The 24,648-nt window shown below is 38.3% G+C and overlaps 1 protein-coding gene across 1 annotated transcript in view; it reads left to right on the forward strand.

Annotated features, from left to right (window-relative positions):
- Positions 1-2,623: 2,623 nt before the first annotated feature.
- Positions 2,624-24,648, forward strand: part of PRKCA (protein kinase C alpha) — a 511,588-nt gene continuing 489,563 nt past the window's right edge. Inside the window, exons 1-2 of the mRNA XM_036758262.1 lie at positions 2,624-3,416; positions 6,289-6,320. Coding sequence (XP_036614157.1) covers positions 3,244-3,416; positions 6,289-6,320 — 205 coding nt within the window. The 5' untranslated portion in view covers positions 2,624-3,243. The remainder of the gene's footprint in view (positions 3,417-6,288; positions 6,321-24,648) is intronic.

Below are 24,648 nucleotides of genomic sequence, written 5' to 3' on the forward strand. Positions count from 1 at the left end.
GTCCTTGCATGTTAGTCAGTACCCACTATTATTACTCATGCAGTTTTATTTAATAGTTTGCAAATGTATTAGTTCTACCAGGATGTTCTACAGTAATTAACATTAGAATGCAAAATTATTTCCTAAATTAAGAGTCTGGAATCTTTTATAAACAAAGGAAGTCTTTCAACATTGTGCCTAAGTTATTATACACATAATATAATAATTAACCAGGGTTACTCATCATGAGATATACACACAGATATTAATCATTGTAAAAAGTAGTGGTCTCCAAACCTTTTTGATCATGTACTCTGTCAAAAAAATTTAAAATATTCGCCTCATATATGTCTATATTTACTTATTTACAAGTTGGCTACATTGCCACATGTTAATAATTATGCATGTAACACAAAATGTAAATAAAAATTTTAAGACAAAGATGAAATAACTGCTGCAAGAATCAATAGACAGCCAGTAGAGTTTATTCAGTGGAGCACTGACCTGGTCAGAGGTGTCTTTGTTGTTGTTGGGTTGTGTGTCACTCTGTGACCTCATTTGAGGTTTTCTCAGCAAAGATAATGGAATGGTTTTGCCATTTCCTTCTCCAGGTCATTTTACAGATGAGGGAACTGGGGCAAATTGGGTTAAGGGACTTGCCCAGGGTCACCTAGCTAGTAAGTTTCTGAGGCCAGATTTGAGCTCAGGCAAATGAATCTTCCTGACTCCAAATATTCTTTCCACTGTGCCACCTAGCTACCTTTCCAGACACGGTTTAGGAATATCAATTTGTTAGCCATATGGTGGAGTGATTGGAAAAGGGGAAAGAATTGAGGTAGAGAGAAAAAGTAGGAGGCTAATGCAATAGTGCCTGTGAGAAACGATGAGGTCTTGAATAGAGGTGATTGTCAGAGTATAGGAAAGAGGATGAATAGAAGAGATCGTGTTGGGGGGAGAATTGATAGGGTTTGGCTACATAGGATATGTGGGGTGAGTGAGAGTCAGAAGTCAAGGGTTACTGAGGTTTTAAATTAAACATGAGTGACTGTAAGGATTGGAGGTACCCTCTACAGAAATAGGGAAGTTCTGAGAAGGAGTGGGTTTGGGGGAAAGATGATGAAACAAGATCAGTGATGCTGATGGAAATCTATTCGTTTCTGTTCATTCTGTGCTACTCACTTTGTCCCACTGAAAATAAAAAGCAGGATGGGATGACAGCTCTTATTCACCAACCCCTGAGCACTTTCTAGAACAAAATTCACAAAGGGTGCCTGAGGCAACCTGGGGGCAGGCAGGGCAGGTGCGAAGGGGCAGAGAAACTTTGCCTGTGGATATTAGTGATATTAGTGCAGGCTGTATAGCCCTGGTTTGTTTATAACTGCCCCCTAGGGACTGAAGAGCACAGCCATAGACCACAGCCATGGGAGGCCAGCCCAGGATGGAACAGAGTGGAGGAGTGTTCGGCAATGAAGAAATGTGTGGAATTGCCTTGGAGACAGTTAGTTTGCAATTAGCTGTCACGGGGCTGAGACCTATCTTCCCATCTTCCTATTAGTTACCCCTTAGAATTATGCCTCAGCCGCCTTGGAGTCATGCTATAGTCCACCGAGGATACGACCCTCACTTTGGAGACTAATTGAGCTAAAGATCCAGTGAGATATCTATATACCCCCCTTTTTTAATATCAGCTAATGAGTTGTAGCTGAGAAGTTCAATATTTAGTTATTTTAAATGAATACTTTCCCTCACATATATATGATACTTTATGCAGGAAATAGTTTCATGACATGCACAAGTATTAGAAATTGAAATATCTTGTGTCACAACATAGAGAAGTACAAACACGAGTACCGAACCGAATCAACACCAACTCACCCCATCCCTATAAATGATGAGGAAGGAGGAAGTGTAGAAATATTTACCAGAAGTGTGAATGACTGAAAGAGACAAAGTCACACGGAAACACAGAGGCAGAGATAGAAGGGGAAAAGGAGAAGGGAATAAGCTTTTATGTGGTACCTACTATGTGCCAGGAAATGTGCTAAGCGCTTTACAAATATTATCTAATTTGATCCTCACAATTACCCCACCGTTGTTGAAAGAGTGAGACAGGCAGGCCGGCAGACTCCCAGAGAGAAAAGGCTTAAAAGCTGAGTTGCATATCTACTAATCCTGGGAGTGTACACTGTCTCTAGCAAGATTGGTATTACATGGTACGGTGAAAAGAATACTAGTTTGGGACTCAGGGGGTTCAAATCCAACTACTTAGCTGTGTGACTTTGGACAAGTCACTCAACCTTTCTAGACCTTAGCTTTCTCATCTGCAACATCGAGAGGTTGGCATATGTTCTTCAAGGTCCTCCCTAGCCCCAAGATTATGTGCAGAAAACTCCGGAAAGGAGAAAGGAAGAAGGAAAAGGAAAAGCAGAAAGAAATGGAGAAAAAGAAATGGAGAGAAAGAAAAAGAGCAAACGAAAAAGGCGGACAGATCCGCCCCCCGAGATGCTTCCTCCTCCTTCTTCTGCTCCTCCTCCTCCTCCTTCTCCTTCTCCTCTTCCTCCTCCCCTCTCTTCCTCCTCCCCTCCTTCCTCCTCCTCTTGCAAATTTTGTCTGCCCCCACGCCCCCAACCCCACCCCCCTTTCCGGGCTGCGGTGAAAACATGGAGACTCTGAATCCGCCCCATGACTAACTCCTGCACCGCGGAGGAGCCGGGACACACACGTTCACACACACACACACACACACACACACACACACACACACACACACAGAGTCACACACTCTCTCGCACTCTCTGGGCATGCTCAGTCGGCGGGGCCGGTTCAGGCTGCTGCCACCACCACCACCAGCAGCAGGAGTAGCAGTAGCAGCAGCAGCAGCAGCAGCAGCAACAGCAGCAGCAGCAGCCCCGCCGCTACCGCGGCCGCCGCTGCTGAGTCGGAAGCCTGTGCAGAGCAAGCCGGGCTGTCAGTGAGACAGGAGATCGCGAGGGCGCGCGCGCAGCGGCTGCTTGGGCTCCGGCACCTGGGGTTCCCCGCGGCCGGAGCAGCAGGAGCAGCCTCAGCCCCGCGGGATCGGTCACAGTCTGCTCCTCTCCAGCCAGGACCTTTTGGTCCCCCACCTGGCCCTCGGACTCCTGCCCTTCCTTCTTTCCGGGGAGGGGAGGGAAGGTGTCCAGCACCTCTTGCTCCCCTCCAGCCTCCCCACTCCCTCGTCGGGCTCCGGCTTTCCCAGGGGAGGCAGGTGGTGGCTTGGAGGGGACCATGGCCGACGTTTTCCCGGCCAACGACTCCACCGCGTCTCAGGACGTGGCCAACCGCTTCGCCCGCAAAGGGGCGCTAAGGCAGAAGAACGTGCACGAAGTCAAGGACCACAAATTCATCGCCCGCTTCTTCAAGCAGCCCACCTTCTGCAGCCATTGCACTGACTTCATCTGGTAGGCGCACGCCCCAGTTGGGCTGGGGTCGGAGCGAGTGGCGGGAGGGGGAGGGGGGAAGCGTGGGGTAAAGGCGGGGCGCGGTGGGGGGAGGGTGGTGGTAGAGGGAGGCACTGGTACAGGCACACTCACCAACATACCCTGAGGTGCCCGTGGGCAGTTGCACTTTCACACCTATGCACATTCAAAGCCCTGGCTGACACGCCCATGGACACTCACTCACACTCATGGACACCCCGGGGAAAGCTGAACAACAGTAATGTACACACACACACACACATACACACACACGCAGGCTGATCCGCCCACAGAGCTTAGTGGCGGAGAAACACCAATGGACACTCACACTAAAAGATACAAACACACCCACACCTACTCTCATTCACTTTACTGACACCCCCTCCACGCGGTGACAAACCCACTGGCGGGGTCTACACTGACAGTTTCTTCTTGGCATTCCCTGACAGTCTGTGAAGTAGAGGCTGGCACTGCCAAGCATTGACATTTACACACACACACACACACACACACACACACACACACACACACAGATGCTGATAAATTCAGGCTGCCGTCTTCTACATGCGCACACTCGCACAGGTTGTAAAGCAATGGTGTGTGGCTTTGTGGGCCAAAGAAAAAAAAATTAAAAACCAAAGGGAGAAGAGTTTCCCCGATCTTGTCAGAAGAACTGCACACAGGAGAAACTGAGGAGCTGCTGCAACTGTGCTGTCACTCATTCCAAGCCTCCTCTTTGCCAGAGGGCGTGTGTTGACTCTGTGTGTGTGCCTTTCCTTCCAGCTTACACTCCACTGAACCTTGTGCCCCCGCCTACTGTAGCTTATAACTGCTGGGCACAGAAAGACTGACTTTTCTGAGTAAGCAAGCAGAGAGAGAGAGAGAGAGAGAGAGAGAGAGAGAAAGCAGCAAACTGTTGCAAGCGTGTGGTGGGGGAGGAGGTGCATTAAAACAGAGCAGGCAAAGGGCAGGAGGCATTTAAAATAGACCCTGTCAACACAAGATTAGTCTTGCAGGTCTGTAGATGAGAAAAGATTCTTTATTTAAGAAAAATGCTATAAGGAATAAAGGCACCTGATACTTATTTAAAACTAAAGATACATGCAATTGGGCATAAAATTGCTAGGTGGGGCAAAGTAGTTTCTTCTTTGCCCCCCCCCCCAGCTGTTACTTTATACATCTTTTTTTTTTTTTTTGCCTTTTGTTCATAAATGTAGGCAGTCTGCAATAGTTTGCTAAATGTAGTGCCTATACCTTATACAAGTTCAAACTACATCCTAACTCCAGCCAGCTGTTTCTTATAGGCATCTTGTTGTCCCCAAGAGCTTAAAAATATAGTAGCTCAGTGTAAATTTGTCAGTGTTGGACAATTGACTTAAAGTGGTGGGTTGGTGCTGTCATCCTTCTAAAAAGAATAGCACTTAAAAAAAAAGAAATCAGATCAGAAATCATAAATTGAATGAAGTTGTTATACTCGATTGAATGGGTAGTTATAGGTGTGAATATATGAAATAAGAGCATCAGGGCAAAGGAATGCAGCAAATATTTTAAGGGGTTGCTTTCTATCTCCATTATTGAATGCAGGTATCTTTTGCTTACTTCAGGCTCTTAATGCTTCATTTTTATTGTTACATCCTTTAAAAATAGAACTCTGCTGCTTGGTTCTGAATTCCAATATACATGATTTAGTTTATATGTTCTTAGTATCAGAGACTAGAGGAACAAAACTCCTCTGGGTTGAGAGGCAAAGTGAAATGGACAATAAATTATCCAGACAATTCAAACAATTCCCCTGTTCCTATTGTAACTTCAATTATCTAGGTGTTTGTGGTAAAAACATTTTTCTCTTCTCTTCCTTCCTTCCTTCCTTCCTTCCTTCCTTCCTTCCTTCCTTCCTTCCTCTCTTCGTTCCTTCTTTTCTTCCTTTTTTTTTTTTACCTTGTATCTGGATAATTGCTTCAGTTCCTACCTTCACTTATGCTAGTGCAGTCTAGTAACATTTTCTAATTATCAGTGATTTACAGTTTCTGCATTTACCAAAGTTTTTATTTGAGTCTTGAAGCAGTGAAGCTAAATATTTATATTTAGTGTATCATATTAGAAAGCGCTCTAAACTAATCTGCATTTCTGAACTAGTTTTAATTCATTTATTTTTGGGGGAGAAATGCTTTGCAACTTAATATCTTACGTTGTTTTTATCTTGAAATCATTTTTATTCTGGACACAGATAATACCAAATGATTCCTAAAAAACTATGTCTATATGTGAGGTTAACTCAGTAAATATTAACTGATTGCTCATCTCAAGTGCAAACAACAGATACAATGATTTATTTGTAAAATTGGGCACTTACACCAAAATTAAATCTTAAGAAAGTTTGCTTTCAAAAATTCTAGGCATTGGGAAGTCAGTATATCCTAAATAAATTTTTAACAGTTTAATAAGCCTGGTTAAGCTGTTTGTAGAGGGAGAAAAAGGCTACTCAGTCTTTAGTGATAAAAGAATACAATTGCTTTTTGTTCCAGCGGGTATACTTTGGAAACAAACAGTAGTACAATTTTTTAATGTCACACCTGTAATCTTTTGAAAGCTGAGTGTCAACAGTAGAGGTATGCAAAGCTGAAAACTGTGACACTGCAAAATATTTATATAGTGTAGGTCCAAGGTAGTTTGTGAAAGTATTTTCCAAAATTGAATCTATAAAAGTGGTAATCTGAGCCTTAACTGCTCTGAAGTGTGTTTTTGCTACAAGATAACCTTTAAATGTGGGAGAATGACCGCCCCTTATTTTCCTTGAAGGTTATTATCTACCACAAAATTTCTTAAGAAATTTTGTTCTTTCTTTTTTTTTCAGGGGGTTTGGGAAACAAGGTTTCCAGTGCCAAGGTAAGTGATGTAGTTTTCTTGGCTAGGTATGTTTCTACTCTGTTGGATTTTGTTTTTAAATCTAGTATAAATGATGAAATCTAGGGCATGAAATGAGTACACCAGACAGGCAAAGTATATCAAGTCAGCGTTTTCCTTACAGAAAAAGTATATGGTTGTCTAATCGGTTAAGTGCCATGAAATCTGAAGAATGGGTATTTGGGTCTTAAATAAAAGAATTTACAAAAAGAAATAACTCCTAATCTTCACACAGGGCAGCATTTCTTCCTCTTAAAAAAACTTTCTGTAATTTTTTCAGGGAATATTCTTGTCAGAAACTACTGTCTGTGTGTGGGTGTTTAGGAAAATGGATCCACTTTATATTCATATGGTTTTTCTTTCCTGTTCTTCATTTTTCATCATTATCTGTTTTACCTATGCACTGAGTTGTATGGATTGCAATTCATTTTAGTTGACACAGAGCCCCTGTGTCAAACTTTTTAAAATCCATTTTAAAATTTTATGCACATTTGATAGTGAATTCAGTTTTTAAATGGAGTAAAAAAAGTTTATCATGAAGGCCTGATGGCCACGCAGAAACAAGTTTGTACTTACTAACATAATGGAACTGATATGATAGCAGATGGAACCTGTAATGTTATGTTGTAGCACTTCTATTTTCCTTAAATACTCATCAAATAATGTAATACCCCTTCATTGTGAAAAAGAAACAAATTCTTTTGGGAATGTGCTTTTGATTAGAGCAGCATCAAATTCATGCAAAATTTCTGATTTTTCAAAATTTCCATACCCCATGGAATGTCATTTCTGGCACCTAATAATAATGATAAAATAGTGAACCTCTACAAAGAGCATTAAGGTCTGCCAAGTATCATCCACATATTATCTCATTTGATTTTCAAAAAAAAAAACCCCAAAAGAACAAAAAAAGCCCCACCTGTAAAGCAGGTGCTGCTATCCCCATTTTACAGAAAAGGTAACTACTAAGAGATTTATTTGACTTGTCCAAGGTCACACAATTAGTAAGTATTTGAGGCAGTATTGAACTCAGGTTTTCCAGCCTCCAAGTCCAATAATCCATCTGCTATTCAACTAGCTGCCTTTACTTATGTGAATTATGCATACTTTAAGGTTTTATTAGCCCACCCTCTGTATAGTTCCTTTATCAAATATTTTGTGATGATTTACTAAACTGGAAACCACATGTTCCCATTCAAGATGTTGGTTTTATCTATTAGCTATGTGTTAAACGCTTTTGACAATTCAGAAGAGGACATAGGCAGTGGAATTTTATTACCTTGTTAAATTTTATGTACTCTTAAACAAACAAAATGAGCATATGAGAAGCTTATAATTTCATAGAGGTAGTCATGGGCATAGTGGATAGAGAGCTGGCTTCAAAGTCAGAAAGACCTGAGTTCATATCCTGTTTCCAATACATACTGGCTAGGTGACCCTGAACAATTCACTTAACCTTGAAGTGCTTTAGGAAATTCTGTAAAACTCTAAGTTCCAGAGTAGCTATAGATTGGCTTTGGTGGAGAGAGTTTCCTACATGAATGAAATCACAGGTCTAGAAAAGAAACATCCCATTTTTTTGGTCTTTGATTTGTTGATATATTTGTTTAAAGACCATTAAATAAATAATAAATATTTAAAAATGAACTAGCAAGGGTAAAAAATAAATATTTTTGACCTGAAAATAGTATTAATATTATTCATTTCATTAAGCAAATTATTGAAAACAGCTACAACAAAACAGAAATACTATATTTTCTTTTTTAAATTTTAATTTTCTCATAGTACTATTTCATAATTAGTTCCATTTTCAAAACTCCGTGATAAAATGAGGCCCATTTCTTATGTTCACTCTGTAATCATGGTTTTAGATTTGCGTATTCCCTTATATGCTCATTCCATAATATGTGTATTCTCTTACAACAAGATTCTTTTTCTAAAGTCATAGTGAATGAATTCTTTGAGGAGTTAACAGCATATATAAAGGGGAGAATGGTAATTAGATGTGTAGATGAAAGGAAGAGGAGAAGCAACCATTTTCCTAAGTCAGGGAATTTGACTTGAATAGCAGAGGTTTGGCTTTTTGGCATTGTATGATTTGAGGGAGCCAAAGTGCTGAAGTTAGCCTGTTTTAAGTCTACTGCATCTGATTCAGTGCAACATAATAGTAAGTTTCAATGATATGGATCTGGGATTTGCTTGGGTCTCTAGGGCATCTTGCTAAGAAAGCAATTAGTTGAGTAGATTATGGACTATTGGATTCTTCTTTGCTTTTCACATCTAAGAGAAACTGAGCATAGCTACCAGAATCTTGCTGAAAAAAAAAAAGGATGCAGCTATTGGATCCCCTCTAAGATTCTGAATCCCCTTTAAGAGTGTTTAATCTGGGAAGTAGAAAAGAACCTCATCAGAATGTTGTTTTGCCTATAGGGCGGCATTATAATGTGACTGTAATGACTGTATTAGGAGATTATTTTGTGTGCAAGTATAACTCATGGCAAACCTGATACATGAAAATCTGGATTGACAAAAATTTGGGAGGAATTACTTGCATGACATAAATATTCTTTGTTTCACTAAAGGATTACCACATCAGTTCTTTAAATTGTGAAATTCTCTCCAGTATTTAAACTAGGCTTTGCTTTGAGCAAGACTCTTTGGCATGACATCTATAGCATGTAAAGTGAGGTACATCTGTTTATAATATAGAATTATTAGTCATCTCTCTCTCTGTGTCACACACACACATACACACATGACCTATGATTTTAATAATGTTGGGAACTCATGGGTTCAGTATTTTCTTCCAGTGATACAGAAAAACACCTCCTTTCTACCTCTAGTCTTAGAGAGTTGCCTAGGGACACAGAGGTTAAGTGAGACTTGCCCATGGTAACATAGCCTCTATGTCATTCTAAGGACTTGAATCGAGGTCTTCTTGATTTTCAGACTCTCTATCCGTTATGCCTCACTGTCTCTCATATCACTATGTAATTTACATTTTATGGGAGAATAGTGGCTAGACAGTGAACCTACTAGTCAGAACACTTGATTCGTGTCCACTCTCTGCTGCATATACTACCTGTATGACCCTGGGGAAGTCACAGCCTTCCAGAACCCCTGGCAACTCTCTTAGCCTATAAATTGCAGAGTAATAAATCAGCCAATCGTGAAGCATTTATTAAGCTTTTGTGTCATGCGCTGTACTAAACACTGGGAATATAAAGAAAGAAAAATAAAGTCTGTAGTCTCTTGGAGTTTACAATCTAACAGGGGAGACAACATTCAAACAACTATATACCAACAAGATATTGCAGGATAAATAGGAGATAATCTCTGAGAAAGGCACTAGCAGTAAGAACCAGGAAAGGCTTCTTATAGAATGTGGGATTTCAGCTGAGACATGAAGGAAACCAGGAGGGGGAGACAAGGAGAGATAGAATTCCAAACAGCTATTCTATAGGAATGGTGGTAAGTCTGAATTGTTGAAGGAAGCATCCTTACATAGTCTTCCTAATACACGTAAAATCATAGGTCCATACCCCCATCCTCAAGTTATGATTACACATTTTTGTATTACATAATGCACAATATGACAAATCAATCATACACGTATGTAAAGTAACTAGCATTTAAATAGAGGCTCTTACAGTTGATATAATTAATCCCTATATTCTTGTCCATAAAATAAGGCTAAACCATAAAATCTAAAGTTATTGGTACCCAATAAAAGATAAATAGCAATTAAGAGAATAGTGGTTGAAGAAAGGATAGAATTTTAATCCTTAAAACTGACTTCATAATTTATGGCATCTTACAGGATAAACCTGTGCAGTGAGGGGGAAGTATTATCTTTCAGAAGCCTGAAATATTCTTTCCTTCTTTCCCTTCTTTAAATAATGCAAAAGTGGAAGCTGGAATTTTTTTTCTGTAGTTTTATTGAACAGATTACTCCCCTTGGTTTCATAATAGCTTAACCTAATGGAACTTACCAGTGTTTTTATTTATGTTGCAGCATAGGTGTACAACACTGAAAACCGATCTCCCCTGTGCAGCTTACACAGGAGGATCCTGTTGTAAGATGCTTACTCGGTGAAAAAAGAGAAATGAAAGAGCAGTTAACTCAGTAAGCAGGCAGTCAATGAGTTTTAGACACTGATGAAATGAAATATTTTTCTTGAAGTAGTTTCCAAAGGTGAAGTATGTGCCTTATTTTAGTTAAAATCACCCCTGTAATATGCTTCATTTTGTCACATTCTGATTTTGGTACAGTTCAGAGATCTCAGTAGGATCCTGTATTTGTTTATATTGCTTAATTCTGCAAGCATCCTCATGAGGCTGGTAGAGTATCCAGGTAAATGTCCCACCATTCAGCTGAGGGATAGAAGTATGGTGAGGGTGGGTGACTTGTCTAGGAGGATTATGATGCAGATGGAGCTAACATCTAGAAATCCTGTCAGGGAATCCTGTCACTACACTGGTATATTTGGTCCCAAAGTATCTAAGAGTAGTTGTCACAACACTGTATTGTATGTTATAATTTACTGCTCAAATGACTGGGTTATTTTCTTCTTTCCTCCTGGGCCAGTGTAGTTGAAACAATATGATATGCTTACTCTCATGGTTGGAAAAGGAGAATGAGCCAACTCCTCTTCAGGGTTAACAAGACGAAAAGCTGTCTCTAGTTACACAGGATAGAAACAAACCCTGAAAATGTAGCCTGATTGTTGGATGTGCAGAATCGCAACTTTTAAAGTTCACTGTTAGCTATCAGTTTACTTTGTCTGGGAGTTACTATTTTGTCATTTTTGTTTGTTTTCCTCATCTTTATTTTCTGTCATCACAGTTCATTTCAACAAATATTTACAAGGTACCTAGGTGCAGGTCAAACATAAAAAGTCCTCACTTTGAAAGAACTTCCATTGTTCAGTCAAGGTTTGGACCTACTTCGCCAGGGTCTGTTTGACTAAGACTTCTTAAAGAGACAGCATTAAAATAATATTCTGCCACCTGACCATTCACCAATAGGAGTCGATTGTCTTTAAATGATCAAAACATGGATGGTCAGAAACTATCATATTCTCTGGCTTTAGAGATTGCCCTTGTGTTCTGTTCTTGTCTTGAATCATCTCTCTGCTAAGAATTTAGCAGGTATTGTTACTTAACCTATACCTTGAAGTAAAGTTCTGTGGTTAACAATTCTAAGAGAAATCTATTACTTTCCTCTCTTCCTGTTAGTGTGTGTTTTAGTTTAAAAGCCAGTAGATCTTTCCATTAGCTACTGTGAGTAAAGGGGTGTTTCATGTTTGATCTACAAGAACTAAAGACAGTGTTTGATGGAGGAAGAAGCTCAGTTTGTAGCAGAAAAGGTATCACATTTAGCATATCCAAGTTGAGAAACTTATGAAAAATAAGGTTATCTAAAGCCAGGTGGGAACTTGTTTCATTCATAGTAAAATTCCAGAGTAATAAAGTAAGATAATAAAATAATTTTAATTAAATAGAAGGGAGGAAAAAAGGGTCTTAGAATCTTCAATAATGCAAAGAGATAATATGGCAATATTTCTAAGAGGGTATGTGAAACTAACTGCCTTCTGTGAAAGTCCTTAAAAATAAGTATGCATCTTTCTGGGTTGGTTTACCTAGACTTTAACAAACTGTGGCAATGTATGATAATTTTCTTTTTCATTGGTATTTTTTTAATATCACCAGAATTTCTCCCAGTATTCCTTCTCCCTTCTTTTCCCAGAGAACAACCCCATATAACAATACTATTTTCTAAAGAAAAAAAGGAATAAAAACCTGATCCATACATCAAAATAGTCTGAAAATATATGCAACATGTTATGCCTCAGTGCACCTGTGGACCTTCTACCTCAGCAAGGGTGTAGGATAGGAGTTTCTTCTTTCTCTTCCTCAGGGCCATGCTTGTTTGGTGGAATTTTGTAATATTCACTTTTGATTGTGGCAATTTATTCCATTTATATAGTTTTAGTCATTGGGTATATTGTTTTCTTGGCTTTACTTCTCTCTGTCATGTAAATTGTGTCAATCTTTCCATGTTTCTCTGTATACTTCATATTCCTCATTTCTTATAACCCAGTAATATTCTATTTCATTCTTGTGCCATAATTTATTTAGTCTTTCTCAAATCAGTGCATATCTATTTTGTTTCTAATTCTCACTATCATAAGAAACGATGCTATTACTATTTTGGTGTATATAAGGACTGTCTTCTTTTCAATTAGCTTCTTGGGATATAAGCTTGGGGGGCAGTCTCTAGTTTGAAGAACAGGAATATTTTAGCTAGTTTATTTGCATAATTCCAAAGTGTTTTCCAAAGTGGTGCTTTCCACCAACAATGTGAGGTGAAATTCTCTGATAGTGTATAGATAGTCCCACAACCTCTCCAAAATTGATCATTCCCATATTTTGTCATCTTTTGCCAACTTACTAGGTATGAGGTAAAACCTCAGTGTTGTTTATATTTTATTATTAATGATTTGGAGTATTCTCTCATATGGCTGCAAACATTTTACAACTCTTTGAGAGCTGTTCATATCTTTGGACCACATATCTATTGGGGAATGGATTTTGGTCTTTTAAATAAATATATTAGTTTATAAATTTTGCATTACAAACCCTTATCAGAGAAATTTGATATAACCCCCCCCCCTCCATTTGAACACTTCCCTTATCCTGGATGCATTATCTATTTTATCTTTTATAATTGTTTCTATCACTTGTTTGCATCTATCCATACCTGCGAATGGCATATGATTTGCTTCTCTGTTGAGTTTTTTAATGGTATGATGTTTAATATTATGTTCGATTACATATCCATTGAGAATTTATTGTGGAATATATTATAAGGTATGGGTCTTAACTTTTTCCATACTGCTTTCCAGTTTTCCCAGCAGTTTTTCTTAATCAAATAGGGAGTTCTTCCTACCTCAACCTTTCTAGCTGTTGAAAGGAAAATTCTTTGTTTGGGCTTTCACTGATTAAAGAGGCAAAACTCAGGATGAAGAGAGTTAAAAGCAATTTATTATAAGTAGGTCAAGATAGCAACCCCTTGTTGGACTGATCACTGTAGATCAGAGATGACTAAGAAGTGGAGCCAACTTTTATTGATAACTTTCATAATGAAATAAAGACAGTTAGGATAAGTCCATATAAGCAAAAGAGGTTGGGCTCTTGAATCTTAGTTCGTCCCCAAGGTAGGAGCATGTGACAATTTCCAGGTACAAATAGGTAAGGGGTGACTTGACTAAGTGATAGATATTAGGGGACTGCCTCCTCCAACATTGATTGAGAAGCATGTCTGGAAATGGTGGGTCACTGAGTCAGCATAACTTTCAATATAGTCTTCTTACACATTATACTTTATACACCTCCCCATGTAGTCTGAGATCTTGTGAACTGGACTTGATGTTTGTCAAACATAGTATTCTCATCTCTTGACTCCTAGCATTTTTACTGATTGTTCCTCATGGATGGAATGCTTTCCCTCATTTCTACCTTCTGGCTTCTCTGGCTTCCTTCAAGTTAGATATAATTCTACTTTCTGCAGGAAATCTTTCCTGATTCCCCCTTAATTCTTATCCCGTATGTAACTTGTTTGTACTTAGTTGCTTGCATGCTGTTGCCTCTATTAGACTGAGCTCCTTGAGAGCAGAGACCATCTTTTGTTTTTCTTTTTATTCCCATCACTTAGCAAAGTGCCTGGAATAAAGTAGGCTTAACTGACTTTTCTAAGTAATCTATGTTTTCTGATTTACTAAATACTAGGTTTTTGAGTCCCATCATTGCTGATTTTTTCCATGTTCCGTTATCTACATCTTTATTTTTCAACCAGTACCAGATTATTTTGATGAAATACTATTCCTCTTTTGTCCCTACCTCTTTTCATTATTTGTCTTGATATTTCAGGTATTTCCTGTTTCCAAATTAATTATGATGTTATTTCCTTGAGTTCTGTAAAGTATTTCTTTGATAGCTTGATTGGCAGGATTATAATTGTAAATTAACTTTTGTAGTATTGTCACTTTTGTTCTATTGACAGAGGCCACTGAGTATTTCTCCAGATATTTAATTCCTCCAGTTGTCCATTATTTCTTTAAGGTACACTTTATAATTTAATTTGTACAAGTGTTTTGTGTTCTTTGGCAGATCAATCCCTAAATATTTTGTGTATTTTGTAGTCATATGTAAAGGAATTTTGCTTCCTATTACTACCTCTTGGATTTTGGGTGTGTATTTGTATAAAAATGCTCTTGAGTTCTGTGAATAAGTTTTACAGCCTACAACTTTACTGAAACTATTATCTTTGTTTATTCCCTCTGATTTTAAACCATTATGCCACCAGCAAAGAGGAATAGTTTTATAGTTTTATCTCTTCTCTGCCCATGTCAGTGCCTTTAATTTTTTTTTCTTGTCTTATAGATATTGCTAGCCTTTCTAAAACTATATTGAATGATAAATTTGCTTTTACAAATCTGTTGAGAAAGCTTTTGTTATATTGTCTATTGTATTCTAATATTCTACTGAATTCCATTGCATCTGATGCTTTCATTTGTTTTTAGATAGATAATTTTTAGGATGTGTATTGTAGGTGCAGATCTAAATCCAGCACCCTCTCAGTTCAGGCTCTATGTTGGGAAGAAAGAGGCCCTCAGAAGAAGTCATTGAACATTTAACAAAGGAGGAGGTTTACATTGCCCTAACACAGCAAGGATATGCAACAGATACAGGGGCACTCATCTTCATCTAAGAGTTCATCTGGGTAGGGTGGCTGACATGGTCTCAAGAGCTCACTAAGCCTTTCAAGATGCCAACTACATGCTGCTGGGACCTTTTATACCCACAGACCAGAAAGCTGCATCAGGGAAGCTGGGGCCAATCAGGTTTTGTAGGGGGAGGAAGATATCTCAGGGAAACCAGGAAAGTACCACAATACTGAAAAGGCTCCTTCTGTGCCTGTAATTTGTAGGACTTTTAGCATAAATACATATTGTACTTTGTCAAAGAACTGTTTCCTCATCTAGTGAGATAATTATGTGATTTTGAATGTTTTTATTTTTATATTACGATGTTATTTTCCTAATATTGAACCATTTTGCATGCCTGGCATGCATCTAACTTGATCATAATGAATAGATCTTGGATGAATTTTGAGTCTTTGACAAGATTTTATTAAAATTTTTAAAATTGATATTTATTAATGATATTGGCCTATAGTTTTTCTTCTGTGTTTTAATCTTCTCTGACCTAATATAAGACTATATTTGTCTCATAAGAGTCAGAGTGCTTTCTTTTTCAGTTTTTGAGAATAATTTATGTAGTAACAGTATTCTTTAACTCTATAACTCCATCAGGACCAGAAGCTTTTTTTTTTTTTTTTGCTAGTTCATTTACTGCTAGTTCTATTTCCTCTTGATCACTTAAAGACAATTAGTTCCTATTGATAAATGGTCTAGTGGTAGATTTTTATTTTAATGCTGTCTCTTTAAAAAGTCTTAGTCAAATAGCCTCTGGCAAAGCAGGTCTGAACTATGACTGGACTGTGGAAATTCTTTCAAGGCTGGATCTCTTTCTTGTTCTTCCTGTAGGTAGGTACCTAATAAATGTTTATTGAATGGAATTGTGATGATAGTAAATGTAGATGAGGAAAACAAACAAGACAAAATAATAAAGCCCAGATAAAGTAAGCTATAGATACAATAAACTTTAAAGGTTGCAATTTTTCCACAGTATCTCTCTTGATAAGACTCCTTTTCTCCATTCACACAGCTCCCCACCTGAGTGTCTCCTTTCTTTAAATCTCTTCGAACTGCTTCCAGAGAGATTTTCCTAAAGATTAGTTCTGAGTCACCTACTCAGGAAATTCCAGTGGGTCTCTGTTCCTTCTAGAATAAAATGTAAACTGCTCTTCTTGGTTCTTAAAGCTCTTTACAATCTGGATCCTTTATGTCTTTCTAGTCTTATGCTTTATTTCCTTCTATACACTCTGTGGTTAGCTACTTAGCCTACCTGCTATTTCTTGAACAGGACACTCTGTATCTTGTCTTCTTCCCTTTGCACTAACTGTTCCATGTGTCTGGGATACTTTACTTCCACACTTTTATTTCTTACGATCCCTGGCTTCCTTCAAGCGTCAAGTCAAACACCACTTACTGCTGGAGGCCTGGCCTGGTCTCCTCCTCTACTACTGCTTTTCCTTCTGAGGTTGCAGGCTCTGTATATAGCTTATCTGGAATGGGGTGTATGGGGTATTTAAGGAGGACTTGCACCTCTGGTGTGAGGGCTTGTCAAGTGTTTGTCGGCTACTTATCCACCTCTGGTGTCCACCTGGCACTCAACTCTCACCTGACTCGTAAGAAGTTATAGCGTGCTTAGTGGCCACACACCCTGGTAAACTGTCTCAGCAAATAGGCTAAGTCAGGTTGAGGGTAACTAATAGGCCTCAAACCTCATCCACTGCATCCTGAGCCATTGCCAGTCATCTTGACTTTTGTCTCGCCACCCGACTTTGATGACTGGAGGAGAGAGTGATGCTGATGACTTTGTACGACTCTGCCTCCCTTAAATCTCATTCATTCATGAGTCAAATCGCCCCATGATGTCATTGGTCCTCTTCAAAAATGAAGAGCAAACAACATCTTGAATATTCTTATTTATGTAAATACTGTTTCCCCAATGATAACGTAAACTTTTAAGACTGAAACTTTTTTCCTTCTTTGCGCTGTGCTTAGCACAGTGACTAGCTGATAGTTAGCACTTAATAAATGCTTGTTGACTGATTCATTAATTGATTGAGCCAAAATCAGTATGTACAAAATATTTTGTTCTGCTATTTTCAGTTAACATTATTTCATCTAAACATTTCAAGGCATAATTATAGTCCATGTTCTGGTGGTTTTGGGAGTTGTATAAAATTGATCTTGTTAATAGATTGCAGTTTGCTAAGCCATTACCTTATCTTATGACATTTGTCTTGTTTCCAATTTTTTAAATTATAAATAGCACCATTAAAAACATCTTTATATAAAATATGTTTTTTCTTCTGAGTTATTACCCTGGGGTATAATACCCAAGATGGAATTACTGTGTTAAGAGATACAAAGTTTTATTGCTTTTATTACATATTGTTATATTTTCTCTGGAAAGACTGGACAAACTCACAGGTCCACTAGTTATGTGTTTTCCCACATTTCCAGTAATGTTAAGTTTTTATTATTTTTGTATATCCTTACTACTTTTTTGTATTTGTTTACTTGCTACTGAGGATGTATGTGTGTGTATATGTATGTATTCACATACATGTATACACACACACACACACACACACACACACACACACACATACACACACATGCTGCTAGGTGGCCCAGTGGGTACAGTGCTGGTGTCAGCATACACCAGTCCTAGAGTCAGGTGGACCTGAGTTTAAATCTGTCCTAAGACACTTAGCTTTGTGACCCTGGGCAAGTCACCTAACCCTGTTTGCCTCAGCTCCTTATCCATAAAATCAACTGGAGAAGGAAGGGACAAACCATTCTAGTATCCTTGACAAGAAAACCCCAAATGGGGTCATGAAGAGTCAGATACAACTGAAAAATGACTCAACAGCTATATATCTTTATTTCTATCTATCTATACATATACACTCACTTATACATATACACATATATTTACTCAAGAATTACTTTATGTTGTATTATCTTTACATGTTTTTGGATAATGTGCTTTTATCATATTTGTAGCATATTTTCCATTTTGTTGTTTTCATTTTGATATTGACTTTATTGTATTTAATTATTTTTTTTCATTTTTTTTTCCTTTGCCCTCTTGATTTAATAAAATTCTTTAAACATGTACATTGTCAAGGACAAATCTATTTACATCTTACTAGTTTGCCTAAGAAAGAGAATATAATGCTGTAAGATTAAATAGAATGAAAATTCCTTGCTGTCTCATACATATGATGATAAAACCTAAATTCATTTAGAATTTTCACTGGATGAGCAATTTTTCCCTTATGCTATGCAAAATTCTATAAATTAGGTTTATCTTTTCCTTTTTTTCTTTCCACATTTTTTTATTTAATATATTTAGTTTTCAGCATTGATTTTCACAAGAGTTTGAATTACAAATTTTCTCCCCATTTCTACCCTCCCCCCCACTCCAAGATGGCGTATATTCTGGTTGCCCTGTTCCCCAGTCAGCCCTCCCTTCTGTCACCCCACTCCCCTCCCATCCCCTTTTCCCTTTCTTTCTTGTAGGGCAAGATAAATTTCTATGCTCCATTGCCTGTGGTTCTTATTTTCTAGTTGCATGCAAAAACTTTTTTTTTTGTTTTTGAACATCTGTTTTTAAAATTTTGAGTTCCAAATTCTCTCCCCTCTTCCCTTCCCACCCACCCTCCCTAAGAAATCAAGCAATTCAACATAGGCCACATGTGTATCATCATGTATAACCCTTCCACAATACTCATGTTGTGAAAGACTCATATATTTTGCTCCTTCCTAACCTATCCCCCTTTATTGAATTTTCTCCCTTGACCTTGTCCCCTTTTGAAAGTGTTTGTTTTTGATTACCTCCACCCCCATCTGCCCTCCCTTCTGTCATCCCTGCCTTTTTTTATCTTCTTCTTCCTCCTTTTTTCCTGTGGGGTAAGTTACCCAATTGAGTATGTATGGTATTCTCTCCTCAGGTCAAATCTTATGAGAGCAAGATTCACTCATTCCCCCCCACCTGACTTCTCTTTCCTTCCTACAGAACTGCTTTTTCTTGCCACTTTTATGCAAGATAATTTACCCCATTCTATCTCTCCCTATCTCCCTCTCTCAATATATTCCTCTCTCATCCCTTAATTTGATTTTATTTCTTTTAGATATCTTCCCTTCATCTTCAACTCACCCTGTGCCCACTCTCTCTCTCTCTCTCTCTCTCTCTCTCTCTCTCTCTCTATATATATATATATATATATATATATATACACACATACATATATACATACATACACACTCATATATACATATATATATATACATAAACATATATATATATATGTATGAATATTCCCTTCAGCTACCCTAATACTGAGGTCTCATGAATTATACACATTATCTTTATGTGTAGGAATGTAAATAAAACAGTTCAACTTTAGTAAGTCCCTTGCAATTTCTTTTTCTTGATTACCTTTTCCTGCTTCTCTTGATTCTTGTATTTGAAAGTCAAATTTTCTATTCAGCTCTGGTCTTTTCACTGAGAAAGCTTGAAAATCCTCTATTTTATTGAAAATCCATATTTTGCCTTGGAGCATGATACTCAGTTTTGCTGGGTAGGTGATTCTTGGTTTTCATCCTAGCTCCATTGATCTCCGGAATACCATATTCCAAGCCCTTTGATCTCTTAATGTAGAAGCTGCTAGATCTTGGGTTATTCTGATTGTGTTTCCACAATACTCAAATTGTTTCTTTCTGGCTGCTAGCAGTATTTTCTCCTTGATCTGGGAGCTCTGGAATTTGGCAACAATATTCCTAGGAGATTTCTTTTTGGGATCTATTTGAGGAGGCGATTGGTGGATTCTTTCAATTTCTATTTTGCCCTGTGGCTCTAGAATATCAAGGCAGTTCTCCTTGATAATTTCTTGAAAGATGACATCTAGGCTCTTTTTTTGATCATGGCTTTCAGGTAGTCCAATAATTTTTAGATTATCTCTCCTGGATCTATTTTTTAGGTCAGTGGTTTTTCCAATGAGATATTTTACATTGTCTTCCATTTTGTCATTCCTTTGGTTCTGTTTTATAATATCTGTATTTCTCACAAATTCCACTTGCTCCAATCTCATTTTTAAGGTAGTATTTTCTTCAGTGGTCTTTTGGACCTCCTTTTCCATTTGGCTAAGTCTGCCTTTCAAGGCATTCTTCTCCTCATTGGCTTTTTGGAGCTCTTTTGCCATTTGAGTTAGTCTATTTTTTAAGGTGTTGTTTTCTTCAGTGTATTTTTCAGTATTTTTTTGGGTCTCCTTTAGCAAGTCATTGACTTGTTTTTCATGGTTTTCTTGCATCCTTCTCATTTCTCTTCCCAATTTTTCCTCTACTTCTCTAACTTGCTTTTCCAAATCCTTTTTGAGCTCTTCCATGGCCTGAGACCAGTTCATGTTTTTCCTGGAGGCTTTTGTTGTAGACTCTTTGACTTTGTTGACTTCTTCTGGCTGTATGTTTTGGTCTTCTTTGTGAACAAAGTAAGATTACAAAGTCTGAGACTGAATCTGGGTGCATTTTTGCTGCCTGGCCATATTCCCAACCAACTAACTTGACCCTTGAGTTTTTCAGTGGGGTATGACTGCTTGTAGACTAAAGAGTTCTATGTTCCAAGCTTGGGGGGATGCACCAGCTCTGCCACACCACTACTCCTCCTTCCCCAAGAACCCCCGACCCAGGCTGGACTTAGATCTTCAGCAGGCTCTGCACTCCTGCTCAGATCCACCACTTAATTCCTCCCACCAGGTGGGCCTGGGGCCAGAAGCAACTGCAACTGTAGTTCTGTAGCTACCCCACCTCCGCTGCCCCTGGGACAGTAGCTGAACTGTGGACTCCTTCCACTCCCCCAGCTTTTCCCACCAACCTTCTCTGTTGTCTTTGGTGTTTGTGGGTTGAGAAATCTGGTAACTGCTGCAGCTCACTGATTCAGGGCGCTACGGCATGCTCTGCCCAGCTCCTGGTCTGGTTGGTCTGTGCCGCCCATGCTGGGCTCTGCTCTGCTCTGCTCCCAGCTCTGTGCGGGATAGACCTCACCCAGAGACCATCCAGTCAGTCCTGGGCTGGAGCCCTGCTTCCCTCTGCTGTTTTGTGGGTTATGCAGTTCTAGAATTGGTTCATAGCCATTTTTTATAGGTTTTTGGAGGGACTCGGTGGGGAACTCAGGCTAGTCCCTGCTTTTCAGCTGCCATCTTGGCTCCGCCCCCCATTTTTTTTCATTTTTAACACATCTATTTTATGATTTTTGCTTTGAATGCTTCAGTAGATATTGTTCATTGCCTTCTATAGCTGAAATGAAAATATTTTCCTGTTTTTACTGATAATTTGGTTTCCCAGATAGGCGAATGTTGCCCACAGTTCTAGAGATGACTAAGGAGCTGTACTTACAACACTGCAGCTCATGAACCACCATTGCTGTCTTCACCATTATAACCAGTAGACTCAATGAATTCTTCACAAAGTCATTTAGCCAAATAGCATAGTAAGAATAGTAGTTACAAACATTCCTTAGCAAATCTTGGGGTATATTCTTCCCAAGAAATTTTCAGAGTCTATTGCTGGGGGTCAGTGGGTACAAATTTAAAGGGTTATGTTAGTGGGTCATAATTGTTTATGTTTCTCTACATTACCAGCAATGTGCCCTAGGCAGTTTATACCTCTGAAACTGCAATGCTTTCTTGTTCTGTCCTTCTCTAGAGAGCTCTCACTCAGTTTGCTGCTATAGAGAGGGTCACTGGTGATAAGTGGCTTGCTCCTTAAAGGGCATAGCATCTTTTCTGAATGGGTCAATGTGTTTCCAGGATGGGCCAGGCAGGTTACTTGGCTATTTGCCAATCTCCCCATAAAACATGCCATCTGTGCCAGATGGGTTGATTGGTGGACTCCTTGGACTTGCTCTTTGATGGGCAGCTGTAGATACCTCACCTTAAGCTTGGTTGGGTGATACTGTGATCTTTTAGCTATGGCATACTTTGCTTTTTTGGAAAGGGCAGAGACACTTAGTCTAGGATTTGCAAAAGTCTCTCTAACTCTGCTTCCTTGGGACCTCAGGTGTAAAGTTTATTACCTCTGGGTCTATCAGGCAATAAGCATTTATTAAGCATCTGCTATGTTGCAGGCACTCTACTGAGCACTGGGGACACAAAAGAAGACAAGACAGTCTCTGTTCTCACTGAGCTCAGTCTAAGTGGGAGAGATACTATGTAAACAACTACTTTATGTACAGAAAAATCTATGTAAATTGTAAAAATTCAACTGAGGGAAGACAGTAGAATTAAGAGAGATCAGAAGGGCTTCCTGTAAAAGGTGAAGTTTTACCTTGAATTTGAAAGATGCCAAGAAAGCCAAGAGGGGAAAATGAGGAAGGGGAGTCTTGAGAACAACCCAGTGAGTTGGAAGATGGAGTGTCTTATTCAAGGAATAGTAAGGATGCAAATGATCCTGGATTTCAGAGTATTTGGGGAGGGGTATAAGAAGCCTGGAAAGGGTGGGGTAGGCAGGAGGCCAGGTTATGAAGGATTTTGAATGCTAAAAAGGATGTTATATTTGATCCTGGAGGTGATAGGGAGCCACTGGAGTGGTTCCCACTGGTTCTGAACTTCTTGGTTCAGAGCTGAGTCACTTCTCCCTCATTTATATGTGTCCTCACCTTAATTTATAAAGATCATTCAGTAAGTACCTTGCCTAAGTCTTCCTTTGCTATGCACGTGGGTGGCTGGGAATGGTAACTAAACCCTAGTAGAAAACTCTCTTTTAGTTTCTTTTAGCCTTTTTCATATGCACATGAGCTACTTAAAGCCTCCCTCTCCAAGGTGAGGGAGGGGATGCTTCTATCACACCTAAAAGGGCCTACTGTTAAATCTCATTTTCCCTGTCTTTGCCCCTTATGATTCTCAACTTTACTGAAATTTAAAAGGAATATACTTATATGTGTTTATTTTGACAAATAAACAAGATCCTTCATATTTATTTCATTTGACCCCTATGATGGCTGTTGCCATGTGTCATGGCAATAATAATCCAAGTTATGTGTTTTTCCTGCTGTTAACTAGTCACCTCAACAACCTCTACAACAGTAGTGATTTCTTTCTCCACTATATTACTTCTGGTTTGTTATATATTAAATTGATAATAATAGTTTGACTTCCTTTCCATAGTCTCTTTTATTGAACTGATTAATTATTCAGCCTTAAAATTAATGCCACGTGCTTTGGATAATTTTCAATGTTTGATATGTATAGAAAATCTGGTAGGGTAACGTGACCATCATCATTAGTTTCAAAGTGACATTCTTTCTAGCTCATTCTTCTATGTGAATTTCATCATAAATTTGTTGTTCTAAAAAAATTACCTGTGGGGTGTTCAATCCAGTAGTACATAGACCAAAATATTCTGTGAGGGGTTTTAATTAATGTTAAATTTAATATATGCATGAATTTGGGGAATATTGCCATCTACATGATATTTAGTTGACTTATCTAGGAACAAAGTACAATATAAACTCATTTTGCTATTTATAGGGCATCCCAAAAGTCAGTGCAGTTTTAAGCTGCACTAAGACTTTTGGGATACCCTGTATTTAAGGCAATGTGCTATCCCCAGTTGATTTGGGCCACAGTGAGGGAGAAACTTTCTTTGATATAGGGTGAAAAAATAAGTCTAGACTAGCTTTTAATAAGTATGCTTCACCAAGCTAATATAAATTTACCATTTTATTTTACATTATATATCACCAAGAGCTTAAAACTGATTGCCAAGTTGCAAAGAGAATAGGTATCATCTCAGCTCTGCTGATTTGGATATTTACAAACATTCTTTATCAGGAAGAAAATTTTATTTTTCAGAGACTAATAAGGGTAGTGCTATGATTGGTAAGTTAGAAGTGACTTAAATTTGTTTTAGTAAATTGATTTGAAGAACGACAGCTTAAAGGGAGAAGACATACCAAAGTTCCAAGGGGCAAATTTTTGGTTTTCCAAAACTTAGATTGTTTTGGAGAGGCCAACATAATGTCATTGAAGGGACCATGTAGAAGATTTTTTCCAGAAAGCATAAAGAATTACTAAGATGGATGCTGTCACTGCTTTCTGACACATTTTTTGTCAAGATTTTCATGATAAACCTTTGATTTAAAAGATTATCATGCTGATATTTTTTGGTTTTATAGCACATTTATTTTAAATCTGTTTCTTCTCTCCTTATTCAACATGCCAATCCTTATAAAAGGAAATTTAAAGAGAAAGAGAAAGAAAACAGTGCAATAAAACTAACATGTCTACTGTGTCTCACAGTATATACCACGCTATACCCATAGTCCCCTGTCTTGGCAATGAATGAAGGGAGGTGCATTTTCTCAATTTATCTTTAGGGATAAGCCTGGTCATTGTAATGACACAGCTTTCAGGGTTTTTGTTTTTGTTTTTAGTGTTCTTTCCATTTACATTGTGGTCATTATACATGTTTTGCTAGTTCTGCTTCTTTCGTTCTTCATTAGTTCATATAAATCTTCATGCTTCATGCTTCTCTGAATTTTTCATATTCCA

This window comes from Trichosurus vulpecula, chromosome 4 (genome assembly GCF_011100635.1).
Source record: "Trichosurus vulpecula isolate mTriVul1 chromosome 4, mTriVul1.pri, whole genome shotgun sequence".
In the NCBI taxonomy this organism is placed as follows: domain Eukaryota; kingdom Metazoa; phylum Chordata; class Mammalia; order Diprotodontia; family Phalangeridae; genus Trichosurus; species Trichosurus vulpecula.